Source organism: Eretmochelys imbricata, chromosome 10 (genome assembly GCF_965152235.1).
Source record: "Eretmochelys imbricata isolate rEreImb1 chromosome 10, rEreImb1.hap1, whole genome shotgun sequence".
Taxonomy (NCBI): Eukaryota; Metazoa; Chordata; order Testudines; family Cheloniidae; genus Eretmochelys; species Eretmochelys imbricata.
Window position 1 is genome coordinate 38,199,913 of NC_135581.1, and position 16,991 is coordinate 38,216,903.

Genomic DNA, 16,991 nt, shown 5'->3' on the forward strand with positions numbered 1-16,991 from the left:
AGGGGGTCCATAAAATTTTTTAAATCAAAATGCGGGGCCTCGGGTTGCTAAAGTTTGAGAACCTCTGGACTACAGAGTATTTCCCATCTACCTCTCTCCCATCTACCTCTCTACACAAACCACTGGACTAGTTTGTAACAAAATGAAAGATTAATCTGGCCAGGAGCTAAACTCAGCTGATATTGACTTTTGGCCTCAATATATTGTTATGGCTTTCTGCCTCATCTGGGGTTTTTCATGGAAAAGTGGGTAAAAACCTTTTAGAGGAATTATCTGAGGATTCCAAGAGGAGAGGGTTACTCCATGTACAGTAACTGAGGTTCTTCAAGATGCACAGTGCTATGTAACCACCTGTGGGTGCTCCACTTTGCGCCCTGTGCTTGTAATCAGAGATTTGTAGTAGCAGTGCCTAGTTGGGTCACGCACATGCCGTCCCCATTATGCGCCACCCCAGGTGGTTAAATAGAACTGTGCAACCAGCCGTCCCTCGGTTCCTTCTCTACCACAGAGAATCTAGCGTGAAACTCCAAAGTAGAGCGGAGGAGGGAATGTAGTGGAGCTCCCACAGGGACAACCATCTTGAAGAATCTCAGTTGCTGCACAAGGTGAGTAAGCATCTCTTCTTCTTTGAGGAGCATCCCTGTGGATGCTCCACCTTAGGTGACTGTGGAGCAGTGCCCCTCAGTGGAAGGTACAGGCTTCAGAGTTGCATTAGTGATGATTGATAAAACTGAGAGTCCAAACAGAGCATCTGATGATGACTGTTGCTCTATAGCATAGAGCTTTGTGAATGTGGGCAGATGCCCAAGTTGCTGCTCTGCAAATGTCAATAACGGGGACATTGATGAGAAAGGCTATGGATGCTGGAAGTGTGTGCGCATAGGCACCAACTTCCCCTCTGCCCCATGGGTGCTCGACCCCACCCCCACACCACCCTCACCCTGCCCCAATTCCCCTCCTTCCCCCAAATCCCCGCCCTGCCTCTTTACCGGCTCCTCCCCCGAGCACGCCACATCCTCACTCCTCCCCCTCCCTCCAGAAAAGTCCTAAGCGCTGCCAAATGGCTATTAGGTGGTGGGCGGGAAGTGCTGGGACGGGGCGGAGCAGGGACACCGTGCTCAGGGTAGGAGGAGGGGGTGAGAGCGGGAGGAGCTTTGCTGCCAGTGGGTACAGAGCACCTGCTAATTTTTCCCCATGGGTGCTCCAGCCCGACAGCACCCATGGAGTTGGTGCTTGTGTTTGTGCGGGTTCCCTTTGGGACTTGTAATTGATGCTTTTGATAACAAAGGTGCATCCTGATATCCACTTAGATAGTCTGCTTTGCAATAGTTTTCCCTTTTGATCATTCTGTTATAGAGACGAATAGTCTTGGTGAGTTTCTAAATGTTTTTGTTCTTTCCATGTAGAAAGCTAATGCTCTTTGAACATCCAGTGTCTGGAGTGATGCCTATCTCTTTTGTATGCATACAGTTTTGGAAAAAACATAGGCAAGTAAAATGGGTTGGTTCATACGAAAGGGGGAGGCAACCTTGGCTAGGAATTTAGGGTGTGGTTTTAAGGTAACTTTATCTTTAAAGGTTTCAGAGTAACAGCCGTGTTAGTCTGTATTCGCAAAAAGAAAAGGAGTACTTGTGGCACCTTAGAGACTAACCAATTTATTTGAGCATGAGCTTTCGTGAGCTACAGCTCACTTCATCGATGAAGTGAGCTGTAGCTCACGAAAGCTCATGCTCAAATAAATTGGTTAGTCTCTAAGGTGCCACAAGTACTCCTTTTCTTTTTATCTTTAAAGAAAGTGGTGTATGGGGGGGTGCCATTAGGGCACCATGTTCTCCCACCCATCTGGCAAACATAATGACGATGAGGAAAGCCACCTTCATTGGTGGAGTAATGAGCAGATGGCCAGCAGCTCAAAGGGTTTTCCCCCACGTCAGCATAATACCAGGTTGAGTTCCCATGTAGGAGGTGGGTTCCTTATTTCGGGGTAAGCGTTCTCACTTCCTTGGAAATGTTTAGTTGTTGGGTGGGCGAATATGGTGACCCAATCCATCTTATTGTGGAAAGCTGTGATAGCTGCCAAACGTACCCTGATGCAGCTTGTGGAGAGACCCAGTTTTTTTAGTTCTAATATGTAATCCAGTACCCTTGGTAAAGGGGAGGATGTTGGTATGATTTGTTTGTCCTGGCACCATATGTTGAACCATTTCCACTTATGAATACATGTTTTTCTTATATTTGGTCTACGGCTGTGCAGTAATATGTCTTTTACTTCCTCCGAACAGGTCATTTCATTTAATTTCCTCTCAGCCATGGAGTAGCCAGGCCTTGAGGTGTAGTATTGTGAGGTTCAGATGGTGGATGTCTCCTGCATCTTGGGAGAGAAGATGAGGTATTAGAGGAAGATTTTTGAGGTGGGCACAAGGTGCTATTAGGATGACTTTGGATTTGTTCCTCTTGATCTTGTTTCTGACCCAGGTTAAGAGTAGGGTCGGGGGAAATGCATACATTAACAGGGTATCCCAGTTGACGAGGAGAGTGTCATCTAGGGAATGGGGTCCCAGTCCAGCTCTGGCGCAATATTGTGGGCACTTGGTGTTCTGTGGTGTTGCAAAGAGGTCTATGGTAGGGAAGCCCCATAGCTTGAACATCATACGTAGAACTCCAGGGTATATTTCCCATTCAGGATTCTGGGAGAACTCTCCACTTAGCACATCTGCTGTTGTGTTTTGACATCCTGAAAGATAGGATGCTGATATGTCAATGTTGTGGCTGATGCACCAATTCCAGAGCACTCTTGCCTCTGTGCATAGGGAGCAGGATCACGCCATCCCACCTCCCATTGGCGGTTTATGTAAAACATGCATGCTGCATTGTCCGTGAGGGTCCTGATGGCTTTGTTTTTGTTTAGAGGTAGAAAGTGGTTGCATGCGCTACGGAGTGCCCTTAGCTCCAGCAAGTTTATGTGCCTGTTGGACTCTGATGGGGAACTTCAGCCTTGGGACTGTGTTGAGTAGATGCACTCCCCAACCTATTAAGGAAACATCCGCGGTGATTGTCATTGTTGGAAATGAGACTCCTGTACAGACGTTCTTCGATTGTGTCCACCATTTTAGGGAATCCTTTAACTTATTTGGCATTATAAAGACATCTGCTTAGGCAGTGCCTGTATGGTATGTACACGGTTCGAAGCCAGGCCTGCAGGCATCGCATGTGTAGTCTGGCATGTTTGAAGACAAACATTGTTGCTGACATATGTCCCAGAAGTTGTAGGCATGTTCTGGCAGATGTTTGTGGGTTGTCAGTCACTGTCGAAACGAAGCTGACAAAGCGTAATGAAACGTTTATGAGGTAGGGTTGCTGTTGAACAGTTTGGACAAACTCCGATGAATTCCAGTTTCTGGACAGGTATCAGTGTTGACTTTTACATGTTTATTTGTAACTGTAAGTTTGTGAAAAGGGTTATTGTACTCTGAGTGGTGTTCATTGCTTCATGTTGTGTTGGTGTCTTTATGAGGCAGTCGTCCAGATATGAAACATCATGACTCTGTGTCTGCGGAGGTGTGTCGCCATCACTGCTAAGACTTTGGAGAAAACCCTTGGGGCGGTCGACAAGCTGAAGGGTAATACTTTGTATTGGAAGTGTTGTTTTCCCAGGGTGAACCTTAGGAATCTTCTGTGTGATGGATGGATGGTAATATGGAAATATGTGTCCTGGGCTGAGAGACAGTCACCATTTTCTAACGCTGGAATTATAGTTGTTAGTGTCACCATTTTGAAATGCTGGGTTTTTGTTGAGTTTTCTTAGGTCCAGAATGGGTCTCCACCAGCCTGTCTTTTTCTGGGTTAGAAAATAGTGAGTAAAATCCTTTCCCTCTGTGCTCTGTTTGTACTGGTTTCCTGAGCATAGGTGTATAAGGTGGTTTACTTCCTGTTGCAGCAGGTACTTGTGAGAGTGGTCCCTGAACAGGAACAGGAAGGGAGAGTGGGGTGGCAATAAAGGGGATAGAATAACCAGTTTCGGCAATGTTAAATTGTTCTTTTTTTCTCTTCCAGTAAGCGGTCAATAAATTCCAACATTTTTTGAAAAAATTACATGTGTATATTTTGACAGTAGGGCTTCGTAAAATTGCTATATGAAACTGCCATTTTGCAGATGAATACACCTTGCGATGACTGAAGAGATCTAACTGTGACGGGTTCAGTCACAGAGATCCCCTTGGGACTGTCACCTGATGTGCTAAAATTACCTCTGAGCCCGTTTTCCCTGCCAGATTGGGACTGCAGAACCCTGCATTGTTGAGCTAGACACGCTAGTTTGCTGCAACACTGACACAGGGTCTGGTCCACTCCCCCAAAGCTGAAGACTTAACTGAAAACAGCTCAGCAGGTTACCTCCCTCCAGCACTCAGACACCCAGTTCCCAATGGGATCCAAACCCCAAATAAATCTATTTTACTCTCTATAAAGCTTATACAGGGTAAATTCATAAACTGTCCACCCTCTATAACACTGATAGAGAGTTATGCACAGCTGTTTGCTTCCCCAGGTATTAATCACTTACTCTGGGTTTATTAATAAACAAAAGTGATTTTATTAAGTATAAAAAGTATGATTTAAGTGGTTTCAAGTAATAACAGAACAAAGTAAGTCATCAAGCAAAATAAAGCAAAAACATGCAAGTCTAAGCCTAATACATTAAGAAACTGATTACAGGTAATTTCTCACCCTCGGAGATGTTCCAATAAGATTTTTTCACAAATTAGACTCCTTCCTGGTCTGGGCCCAATCCTTTCCCCGGTACAGTCTTTGTTAGTTCCAGCAGACATCTCAGGTGATAAGCAGGGGTTTTCTCATGACTGGCGGCTCCTTTTGTCCTGCTCCACCCCCTTTTATAGCTTTGGCACAAGACAGGAATCTTTTGTCTGTGCTTGTCCCCAGCCCCGCCTCATCAATGGAAAAGTACAAGGATTAAGATGGATTCCAGTATCATGTGACATGATCACATGTCACTGTAAGACCTCTAGTCTCCATTCTTCCTGGGTTGGCCCACATATGCACAGGAAGGTGTGCAGGTAAATAAACCATTTACAACCAATTGTCCTAGTCAATGGGAGCCATCAAGATTCTAAACCACCATTAATGGCCCACACTTTGCATAATTACAATAGGACCTCAGATTTATACTTCATATTTCTAGCTTCAGATACAAGAATGATACATGCATACAAATAGGAGGAATATATTCAGAAGCATATTTCCATAAAACATATGGAGTGCAACGTCCCACTAACCTCTTCCATTCTCTGTAGGAAGGGTTGTTCTAGTATGGTGTTGCTTTCTCCTCTCATTTACTGCCTCCACCACTAGTGAGTTTGGCGTGGAGTGTGTGAACAAGAACTCCACTCCTTTAGATGGCACATAGTATTTCTTGTCTGATCTTTTGTATGAGGGAGGTGCTGTTGCTTGTGTCTGCCAGATGGTTTTGGCAGGCTCCATAATAGCACCATTAATCAGACATCTTCCTAGGCAAAGACAGTGTTACTGAAGTAAGTATTGTAGTTTATGCTGAGCGTCAGGTACCTCTTCTAGGGGTATGCCCAGGGACTCCGCCACCCTTCTGAAGAGTTCCTGGAATTGTTTGAAGTCATCTCCTGTGGGGAGGTGGCGGCATTATAGTTTCATCCGGTGATGAAGATGACAGGTTCACTGGTGGTAAGGCTTCCTGGTCTGAGATTTCTTCAGTTTCCTCATTCACCTCCTCCTGTGTTTCTGAGGGTCCTGGTATAGGTGATGATGGAAATTGTGGTGCTCTAGATCTTGGTGGGCTTGGGGGCTTGAGATGTTGTGCCCAGCATACTGTCAAGGGGTTCCAGTAGGGCAAATTTGGTGGGAATGGCATGGGAAGCGGTGCCAATGGGTGCCCATACCAGCTATGTGCCTCTAAAGGTGAGTGGTATTCTGTTTGGTGGGATGGTTCTGGTTTGGGTGAAGAGTGATGAGGTGCATATATTTTCCCTTCGTCCCTATCATCATCACTGGAAAGAGAGGGAGCCAATCTAGGTGGTGTGGTCAGGGGGCTCGGTACCTACTGATTTGGAGTGCCATCAGTACCGATGAGCGGGAACTCCAGCATTGAAGAGACCAGTAGCTCTGTATGTCTTAGGAATTGGTACAGTACCGTGAATGCTGGTACCGATGTCGGTGCTGCAGTGGTACGGGAGTGTGAGTAGTAGCAGCCAGTGCCAAGGATCTTGTGTTGTGCTGTGTAAGTACCACAGGTGGCGTCATTGCACTGCCCAGTGCAGAGTGTCTTTTTGGCTCTGTGGGTACCGAGGTGGAGGGATTTACTTTGCCCTGTGAGCCTCGGTCCAAGCTTGCCCACTTAGGGTCTTTTGCTCTCTGGGAACTCGTGATACCGGAAGGTCCCGGTGTCTTGGACGCCAACGTGCCTGCTGCCATTGGCACCAAGGTAGTCTTGGGGGTCAGGGTCTTGCTTTTTCTTAACCAATTCCCATTGCAGTGAAATCTGAGTCTGCTTTTTGTAGCCTTCTTGGATAAAGTCTCTTTTGTAGGGGCTGTTGAGGCAGGACCTCTGTCAGAGGCTGCTAATGGCGACTGTTGGCAAGTCCTTGACTCAGAGTCCAAGGCAGGTCTCAGAGAGATTTCTCCATCATAAGGAGCTTAAGTTGAAGGTCCCTCACTTTTCTTGTTCTGGTCCTTAGATTACAGCAGTGTGGACATGTAATGGTTCTAACTTAGGGACTTGTTGGGGAATGTGGCCTAGCAGTCATGGCTGCAGCTCGTGACTCCCAAGGGGGTTGTCAGAAGGGGAGCCCGGGCCCTCTCACTCCACCAGACTCCAACCCAGGGCCCTTTGGGCTACCAGTAGTCTGGCAACCAAGGCTGCTTAATGCTGTCCTCCCTGGGCCTCTTCGTTTTGTCCCCCCCTAGGGTCAGCTTAGTCCAAGGCTTTCCCCTGGTGGGGAAATCCAAACCACAATAAATAAGAGGGGGACACCAATGTTCAAGGTCCACAGGATACTTCCCTCTCTGGTTGTCTCTGGGGTGGGTTCTCCCTTCCCTCAAGGAGGGACCTTTAGGCAGCTGTGTCAGAGTCTTAGGCTTCCCTCTGCGCTGCACTGCTGGAGCTGTGGGCTGCAGGTCTGCTCACCTCCAGCTCTACCCCCAAATGTGCTAATTGCCTTCCTTTTAATTCCTCCAGCAGATGGAGCATTTGCTGCAAGTGTGGTGGGGCAGGGTTGGCTGAGCCCAAAGTAATCCCTTAAACCCCTATTGCCAGTGTGGTGTTTGTACACCCCATCACAGTAGACTTTTGAGGGATGTGTGTCTCGCTGAGACAGTGGACACACTGCGCATGTCTGTCAGAGATAGGGATTTGACAGTCTGAAAGTCAAGAACTAGATAAACTCATGGAGGATAGGTCCATCAATGGCTATTAGCCAGGATGCGCAGGGGTGGTATCCCTAGCCTCGGTTTTGCCAGAAGCTAGGGCAACAGGGGATGGATCACTTGATGATTACTTGTTCTGTTCATTCCCTTTGAAGCATATGGCATTGGCCACTGTCGGAAGACAGGATACTGGGCTAAATGAACCTTTGGTCTGACCCAGAATGGCTGTTCTTATGACCTGATTCTTACCTAGAGCATGCAACTGCCATTGCTATTTATGTTATATACTTTTCATTCTAAAAAGTGAAACAAGCAAAAAGAAATCTCAGACCTCCTTCCCCTGCAAAGAGTCAGATACATTCATGACTGACTCCCCCGTTCCTAAACAAACAAACTAAAAGAGCGTGGGGGGCTGTTCCTCACAAGTTAAAACAGGGCAACAAAATATTATATATTAAAATTGTTACAGATTTTTTAAAAAAATCAAAAAGATACAAATTTGAAAACTGAAGGCTGAAAAAATATCACAGAAGGATCTGAAAGCAAAAGCTTTCCTGTTTTCCTGGGCCAGAAAGCCAGATCAGGATGCTGAATCAAATGGATTTTCTGACCAATAGGACATAAAAATAGAGATGGTTGTGTTGAGGCAACAGATCAACTCCCTCTTTACTAGATGGCACATGCCTAACTGCTCTCAAGAGTGTTACCCTAGAAGCATCCCAACCCTGTCAAGTACTGGAGGAGAAAAACAAACAAGTGAGGAATATCCAGCAGAATACTTCGCTTTTTTTTGAGAAATTTATTTATCCCAGAGTACATCCACACCTGAAAATTTACCAAATTAGCTGTTCCAAAATCATTATTCTAGAATAGTTATTTTGATATAAATGCCCATGTGGACATTCTCATTCCAGAATAAGAATGTCCATACAGGATTTTATACAGAAATAACAATTCTGTAATAGCAATTTTGACAAATTTGCAAGTGTATGTTCCAACATGTGTTTTAGGATGAAGTAATTTCAAGGCATTGCAATAATGAGAAATTATAAACATTAGGAGGAAAAGCTCAGAAAATATCTGGAGTCCTCGTTTGAGTTCTTTGTCTCCAATTTGGAGGGGAAGGATGGGTCTGTGGTCAAATCACACAGCTAGGAGTCTATATCCCAAGTTCTAATCCTAGATCTGTCACTGATGTATTGTGTGACCTTGGGCATGTAACCTATCCCCAGATTTTTAGAAGGTATTTAGGTATTGTGGTGCTCAGCTAACTGATTTAGGAGTCTAATGCATTTTCAAAAAGGATCGAGGCACTTAGGAGCCAAAATCCATTGACAGTCTGAGATTAAGCCTCCTAAGTGCCTAGATCCATTCGTAAAATGACATTAAGCCTTGGTCTACACTAGGGGGTGGGAGTTGATGTAAGGTACACAACTTCAGCTACGAGAATAGCGTAGCTGAAGTCGACGTACCTAGATCGACTTACCGAAGCATCTTCACTGCGGTGAGTTGATTGCTGCCACTCCCCCGTCAACTCCGCTTGCGCCTCTCGCGGCACTGGAGTTCCTGAATCGATGGAAGAGCGCTCGGGGATCCATTTATCGCATCTAGACTAGACGCGATAAATCGACCCCCGATATATCAATCGCTACCCACCAATCCGACAGGTAGTGTAGACCTACCCTTAGGCTCCTAAATAAGTTAGGCATTTCAACACTGAACACAGCAACGCCAAATTACCTTTAAAAATCTGGGCCTTAGTCTCTGCCAATTTACACACCTTTTATAAAAGAGGATAATATTTACCTACTTCACAAAAAGACACATTAACTTATTACTTGTAAAGTGCTGTAAGAGCCTCAGATAGAAAATGTCAAAGAAATGCAAAGTATTATATTTAGGCTACTTTGTCTGACACTCTTCTCTTCCTAATTCTAGTATTTGAAAACTATAGGACACAGGGAATATGCAGAGTATTAGAAAGATTTACCAACACTTTCCTCTGACAGCAAACAATCCTAAAGGGGAAAGAGATCAACTTAACCCAGATTTACCTTTATCTGAGTGATATTCCCCTCCAGCTCTGTAGGGGTCTGAAGCTTCCATCTGTCCTTTCCCTCCAACACCCATGTGCTCTGATTGGACACTGATGCTTTCCTCCACATAGCTATTCTCCCTTTATTGGTACCAGCTGCTAGGAGACCTGCCATTAATAAAGTTGTTCTATATTTCAAATCAAGTTCAGAAAAAACAACAAACATTAAATGAGGTAAAAAATAACCAAAGTCTGGTTTTATCTGTAATCCAACAGTCAGAGTTGTGCTCATGAAAATAAAAGACTTGCAACACTATAGACAGGCAGTATGCAGGCATCCCCATACAGTTCTGCCAATGTCTCTCCATATTGACTAGATACCAACAATCCAGTCCTGAATCTCCCTTGAGGAGAAACTGCAAGAAATATCACATGGCTGTAAGTGGGTTAAAGTCCCTCCGTGCTTCAAGATTGAACCGTGCTTTAACTGTGTCAGGAGTGAACCTTAGTTTAAACAGCTACACATTTGTGTTCACATAGTAGATAAGGTCCCCACAGCAGATTTGTTACTATTGAAAAGTATCCTGCTGGACACAGTAATATGAAAACTATAACTACACTAAAATTGCTACAGAGCACCAAAGACAGACATTTCACAACAAGGTTTATGAGCTAAGGATCACAGTTCTCATAGGGTTTCTTACCTTTAACACTGCAGTAAGAGACAGAGTTTAAACATTCCCCTACTTCAAAGCCAAGCTGCACATCTAGAAAGAGCACATAATTCTCACTCCGCTCTAAATCCCAGAACCTAAGTGCACAGAAAACAAGGGGCTTTTAAAAAGTGATAGCCTTCCAGATGTTTGACTGAAGAGATTCAATAGGATACAATTCAGGGCACACATTTTCTATTACTGGAATACCCAGATCATTTCATTTTAAAATGAAACTGCCAGCAGCCGTCTGGCAGTGGTCACCAACCGGTAGATAGTGATCAGCTGGTTGACCGTGGTGCCTCTGACAGTAGATCTGTCTTAGTCTAGGATTGCCAACCCTCCTGCAGCCAAATTGGGAGATCGGCCTCTAAGTCCAGTGGCAGAGCAGGGCTAAGGCAGGTTCCCTGCCTGCCCTGGCCCCGCGCTGCTCCTGAAAGTGGCCAACACATTGCTGCAGCCCCTGGGGGAGGGGTCAGGGGGTCTCCACACGCTGCCCTCGCCTGCAGACACCAGCACCGCTGCTCCCATTGGCCGGAAATAGGGAACTGTGGCCAATGGGAGTTGCAGGGGTGGTGCCTGCGGATGGGGGCAGCACACGGCGCCACCTGCCCTTCCCACCCCAGGAGCCACTGCCAGACATGCTGGCTGCTTCCAGGAGTGGCGCAGGGCCAAGGCAGGCAAGGAGGCTGACTTAGCCCCACTGCGCCACCACCTGGGAGCCGCCTGAGGTAAGTGGTGCCTGTCTGGAGCCCACACCCTGAACACCTCCTGCACCCCAACCCCCAGCCCTAGCCCCCTCCCAGAGCCCACATCCTGCGCCACAACCTCTTGCCCCAGCCCTGAGCCCCCTGCTGCATCCAAACTCCCTGCCCCAGGCTCAACCCAGAGCACCTCCCACACTCCAAACCCCTCTGCCCCCACACAGAACCTGCACCCCTTCCCACACCCCAACCCGCTGTCCCAACCCGATGAAAGTGAGTGAGGGTGGAAGAGAGCGAATGACGGAAGGGAGGGGGAATGGATTTAGCAGGGCGGGGCCTCAGAGAAGGTGCTGGGCAGGGAGCGAGGCACAGGTGTTTGGGTTTGTGTGATTACTGTTATTTCTACATTTTCTTTGAGGTAGATCCTGGGTTGCACTTAAACTCAAAAAGTGATCTTTGCTTTAAAAGGTTGGAGACCAACTAGTATGTGGAATGTGCAAAAGCCGCTTATTAACTTTCACTCATTTTTTAACTTATCTCCTTACAATCTTACTTTTTCCTTTAACTTATTATTTACTCTGTTTTCTGATATCATGTATGAAAAAAGATTTGGAAACAAACGGCCTCATTTATACAGAGGAGCTTGGATATCCCTTTACTTTCCATCTCATGGTTCTCCATCTTTTTTAAAATGCTCCCCATTACCATTAACTGCTAACAACCCTTTGAATTCAAGGGGGATTTTCTGGAACAAAGCACTGAAGCCAAATGCCTTCCCTGCCAATTAGAAAATGGTGCTGGGTCTTTACTACCATTCTCCCAAAATTAACCAGGTGACTAGCTGATCATATTAGCAAGCCTATGTTCAAGAAAAGTGTACCTCTTATGCTGCTGATCATACATTCCCCATTTTGGCATTCCATTGATATTAATGAAATGCAAATATAAAGAACTAATACAGATGATATACAGTAATACAGATCATAAATGATCTGGAGGATGGTGTGTATTGCACCCTCAGCAAGTTTGCAGATGACACTAAACTAGGAGGAGAAGTAGATACGCTAGAGGGTAGGGATAGGATACAGAGGGACCTAGACAAATTAGAGGATTGGGCCAAAAGAAATCTGATGAGGGTTAACAAGGACAAGTGCAGAGTCCTGCACTTAGGATGGAAGAATCCAATGCACCGCTACAGACTAGGGACCGAATGGCTCGGCAGCAGTTCTGCAGAAAAAGACCTAGGGGTTACAGTGGATGAGGAGCTGGATATGAGTCAACAGTGTGCCCTTGTTGCCAAGAAGGTCAATGGCATTTTGGGATGTAAAAGTAGGGGCATTGCCAGCAGATCGAGGGACGTGATCATTCCCCTCTATTCGACATTGGTGAGGCCTCATCTGGAGTACTGTGTCCAGTTTTGGGCCCCACACTACAAGAAGGATGTGGAAAAATTGGAAAGAGTCCAGCAGAGGGCAACAAAAATGATTAGGGGACTGGAACACATGACTTATGAGGAGAGGCTGAGGGAACTGGGATTGTTTAGTCTGCAGAAGAGAAGAATGAAGGGGGATTTGATAGCTGCTTTCAACTACCTGAAAGGGGGTTCCAAAGAGGATGGCTCTAGACTGTTCTCAGTGGTAGCAGATGACAGAACAAGGAGTAATGGTCTCAAGTTGCAGTGGGGGAGATTTAGGTTGGATATTAGGAAAAACTTTTTCACTAGGAGGGTGGTGAAACACTGGAATGCGTTACCTAGGGAGGTGGTGGAATCTCCTTCCTTAGAAGTTTTTAAGGTCAGGCTTGACAAAGCCGTGGCTGGGATGATTTAATTGGGGATTGGTTCTGCTTTGAGCAGGGGGTTGGACTAGATGACTTCCTGAGCTCCCTTCCAACCCTGATATTCTATGATTCTGTGTTAAAGGATGACCCAGTTGCAATGAGGTTAGAAATCCAAAAGGAAAGAGAACATATTCTTAAAATACAAAGAAATAAAAGCACACAGAATATTTCAACACAGTAGTAAAGTGGCTGCCCCACTCCTGGAGAACAGGAGTTAAAAGCAGCCAAGCTAGGCTGATTGGGGAAGCAGCCACAGCTGTGGCCAGCTCAATTAGGGCCCAGCTGGCCCTGATAAGAGGGCTGGGGCCCAGAAGCTTAAGGAGTCTTACTCTAGCACTGTAGTGGGAAGGGCTAGCTGTCTGGGAGCAAGGTACCTGAAGTGGAGCAGTGCTGGGGAAGGGTAAAGGGAGCTGGGGAGCTCCAGCCTGGTAAATCCCTAGGCTGCAGGCCTTGGTGAATGCCTACAAAGGTACTGAGGCTGCAGAAGGGCAGCCTGGGAATAGGCAGCGGCAGCTGGTCCTAACCCCTTGCCAATGATGAGTGGCCATTACAGACTACAGTCTGCTCCAGTGAGTGGGGGCTAGATGATGACTGGCTGTAGCCACTGAGGCAAGGTGGGCTTATTGGGTTGGGAGTTCCCCTGGGAGGGGAGACTCAGAGAGTGGGGTACTGCTGGGGCAGAACCTTGAGGTACATGGGCACTGGGGTCCAGGAGGGACATGGGGGGCCTGAGGCAGGCAAGACACTGGCCAGCAGAGGGTGCTCTGGAGCTGGAGTTGAGCTAATTCCTAAGACCAGCAGGAGGCGCTGCACCGGTGATTCTCCATTTCACTACACCCGGTTTCAAAGAATAGAGTATATAAGCATCACAGCACTTCTCCTGTTATCCTAGACAGGAAGAGAGAATTCCTGACAAGAGGTCACAAGAGTCCATTTTTCCACTGTTGATGTGTATGCTGCCATAACAATCAGCCAACAGGTTGGGAAGAACAAACTGGCCATCCTCTTCCTGCACAAAATCAAAGGACTCTACTTTTCCAGAGAAAGAAACAGACAAAGGCAAAGTGAAGGCTGGAATTTGAGAGGTAAGAGGTCAGATGATATCAAAAGATAAAATATGGATTCCATGGGAAAAAGGAAAGCACGTGAAAACTTTTAGGGATTCAACAATATTAAACAGGCTTCAGCTCATTATTTTGAAGAACGAGAAACAATGAGTAACAAACTGAAAATATAAATTTTCTATCTTAAATGAATAATATGAAAGCAAAGGCACTCTAGAGTTAGCTGAATCTTTGGTCCACCACTGAACAAGATTCTTCCAGCTGGCAAGTCTCTTGTGTCTCAAAGTCAAATTCTTACCTGAGGACTGTTTCACCTATTGCTGTAACAAGGAGGCTACGGTCAATTAAAATAATGTCTGCAGAGTGATCTATCTTTCCACTCAACTTCACCTGTTAACAAAAATAAAATAAAACAAAACCCCATTAGTTAGAAGGGACATAATTGAAAAACAGCAGGTGTCAGCACTGCAAACCTGGGTTGCAAAGCGGGAACACAGGAATTACCATAGTGGACCATGGCCATAGACCAAGTCCAGTGTCCTGTCTCCAACAGTGGCCAGCACCAGATGAAAGATAAAAGAAACCTTGCATTAGGCAGATATGGGATAATCTTCCCCTTAAAGTAGATATACTCCTTATTCCTAACAGTTAAAGGGTGGTTTAAATTCTAAAGCACAAGATTTAATATCTATTCCAAAATTTGTTAACTATTCGATTAACTATTATATATTCTACTTAGACACAAATATACAATCCCTTTTCTGAATCTTGCTAATTTTTTTTTAAAATACCTTTTTAAAAGCTATAGTCTCTAATGGTTCAATCCACTGCAACAATGTGCATTAGTTTCCATTGAAGAGCAACTTTAGGGTCATTATTGTGGCAGTGACATAGGATATAAAAAACAGGGTTATTTCTCCAAGAGCATTTATTTCTTCATAAGACCAGGCTTGCTAAATGGCCATGTGTGCTGTGATGTGATAAACAGTACATTCTACAGGTATTCACAATACAGAATCATTTGCGATGAAGACCCCCAAATCATCTCTTATCAAGTAAGAACAGATAGCGCCTACAACTAATACACTCATTTCATAAATATAAAGGGAAGGGTAAACCCCTTTAAAATCCCTCCTGGCCAAAGGAAAAATCCTCTCATCTGTAAAGGGTTAAGAAGCTAAAGGTAACCTCACTGGCACCTGACCAAAATGACCAATGAGGAGACAAGATACTTTCAAAAGCTGGGAGGAGGGAGAAAAACAAAGGGTCTGTGTGGGTTTCTATGCTGCTTTTGCTGGGGACAGAACAGGAATTGAGTCCTAGAACTTTTAGTAAGTAATCTAGCTAGGTATGTGTTAGATTATGATTTCTTTAAATGGCTGAGAAAAGAGCTGTGCTGAATAGAATGACTATCCCTGTCTGTGTGTCTTTTTTTGTAACTTAAGGTTTTGCCTAGAGGGAGTCTCTATGTTTTGAATCTAATTACCCTGTAAGGTATCTACCATCCTGATTTTACAGAGGTGATTCCTTTACTTCCATTAAAAGTCTTCTTGTAAGAAAACTGAATGCTTTTTCATTGTTCAAAGATCCAAGGGTTTGGGTCTGTGGTCACCTATGCAAATTGGTGAGGATTTTTACCAAACCTTCCCCAGGAAGTGGGGTGCAAGGGTTGGGAGGATTTTGGGGGGAAAGACGTGTCCAAACTACGTTTCCCAGTAAACCCAGTTAAAGTTTGGTGGTGGCAGTGGAAATTCCAAGGGTAAAATTAATTTGTACCTTGGGGAAGTTTTAACCTAAACTGGTAAAAGTAAGTTTAGGAGGTTTTCATGCAGGTCCCCACATCTGTACCCTAGAGTTCAGAGTGGGGAAGGAACCTTGACATCTCACCACAAGCCTTATTAAAACAGACTAGTCTACATTTTTAATGGTTCTAGTTTTGTAATATTCAGAGCAGTTATGTCACAACAATTCTACTATAGCTGCTGTAGAATTAATGGTGTAATGCAGAAAACAAAGGGTTGTCTATTACTGTGACTGGTTTCCTCCAGGGTGCAGCCTGAGACCATGGGACCACTGTGCCCCCTGAACTCTCTCCAGCCTGGGCTGTCTCTCACAATGCCTTGTTAGTGACCAGCAGCAACCCTTCCAGGTGCTGTTATCACTCAGCATAACCACATGTGGAGACCTCACATCCTGCTAGATTGCATGAATGCTCCCAGAGCCCTTCATGAATCATGCAGAGCCAAATCCTCCCAGCACTCAGGAATATACCAGCTAATTTATTAATTGGTTCACCCTTCATCAATAGAAAGTGGACATACACCAGCCTTTGATACCTGAGCAATTTACCATTCACTTCAGGCAAACTCACTGGGAAAGATAAACAGTTCAACAGATGTATTGAGTATAAAAGATAGATTTTAGGTGATAGACAAAGTCAGAGTTAGTTATCAAAAGAAATAAAATATAAGCACACAGTCTAAACTCTCAACCCTATTAGACTGGGCAACATCTGGATTAAGCAGTTTTTCTCACCCCACTGGATATTGCACTCCTTAATATACAAGTTTTTTCCTCTGTTGGACTCTTATTTTCTTCTCAGTGTCTTAGTTGCTTGCAGTGTAGGTGGGTGAAGGAGAAAAGCCTCATATGTGTCCACTCTCTGTTTTACACCCTCAGTCCATGTGCTTGGAAAACTCAAGTCTGGGGGCACTGCTGAGTCTCAAATCAAGGTTGTGCAATTCCCCTGATGTGGCCTCATGCAGATGAGTCATCTAATTGTAGCTCCCTTGCTGGACAATGGTTGTTAATGGGTTATTTGACACCCCGACTAGGCATTGGTTACTGTCCTTGCTGTTGCTTCTGGGGAGCTAATATCTGGCTGATTCCCCAACTTACAGCATGTTTTAGTGACTATCATACAACACAATTCTCATAACTTCATATGCATTAGTGATACACATATATGGATAGAGAAATGTCTTTCAGCAGATCATAACCTTTCCCTGATACCTTACAAGGTATGCTTTATATGTAAGATCAGGATTATATGAAAATGAGGACTATGGTGGTTACAGTACACTTCCCTAAGGTATAGAACGTCACACCTTTCCCCTTAGTTTACTGCAAGAGGGATAGCCACTGACTATCTCACAGGCAGTTTGTGTTATACTTCTCTTGGCATCCAGCTATCAAGGCCAGGAGGCAGTGTGCCTCAGGTTCCCCT

The 16,991-nt window shown here is 45.1% G+C and overlaps 1 protein-coding gene across 1 annotated transcript in view; it reads right to left on the reverse strand.

Moving 5' to 3' along the window:
- The window catches only part of IFT140 (intraflagellar transport 140), a 253,776-nt gene that overhangs the window by 162,689 nt on the left and 74,096 nt on the right, over positions 1–16,991 (reverse strand). The window contains 3 exon segments of the mRNA XM_077828863.1: positions 9,465–9,613; positions 10,150–10,256; positions 14,064–14,155. Of these exon segments, the coding sequence (XP_077684989.1) occupies positions 9,465–9,613; positions 10,150–10,256; positions 14,064–14,155 (348 nt within the window).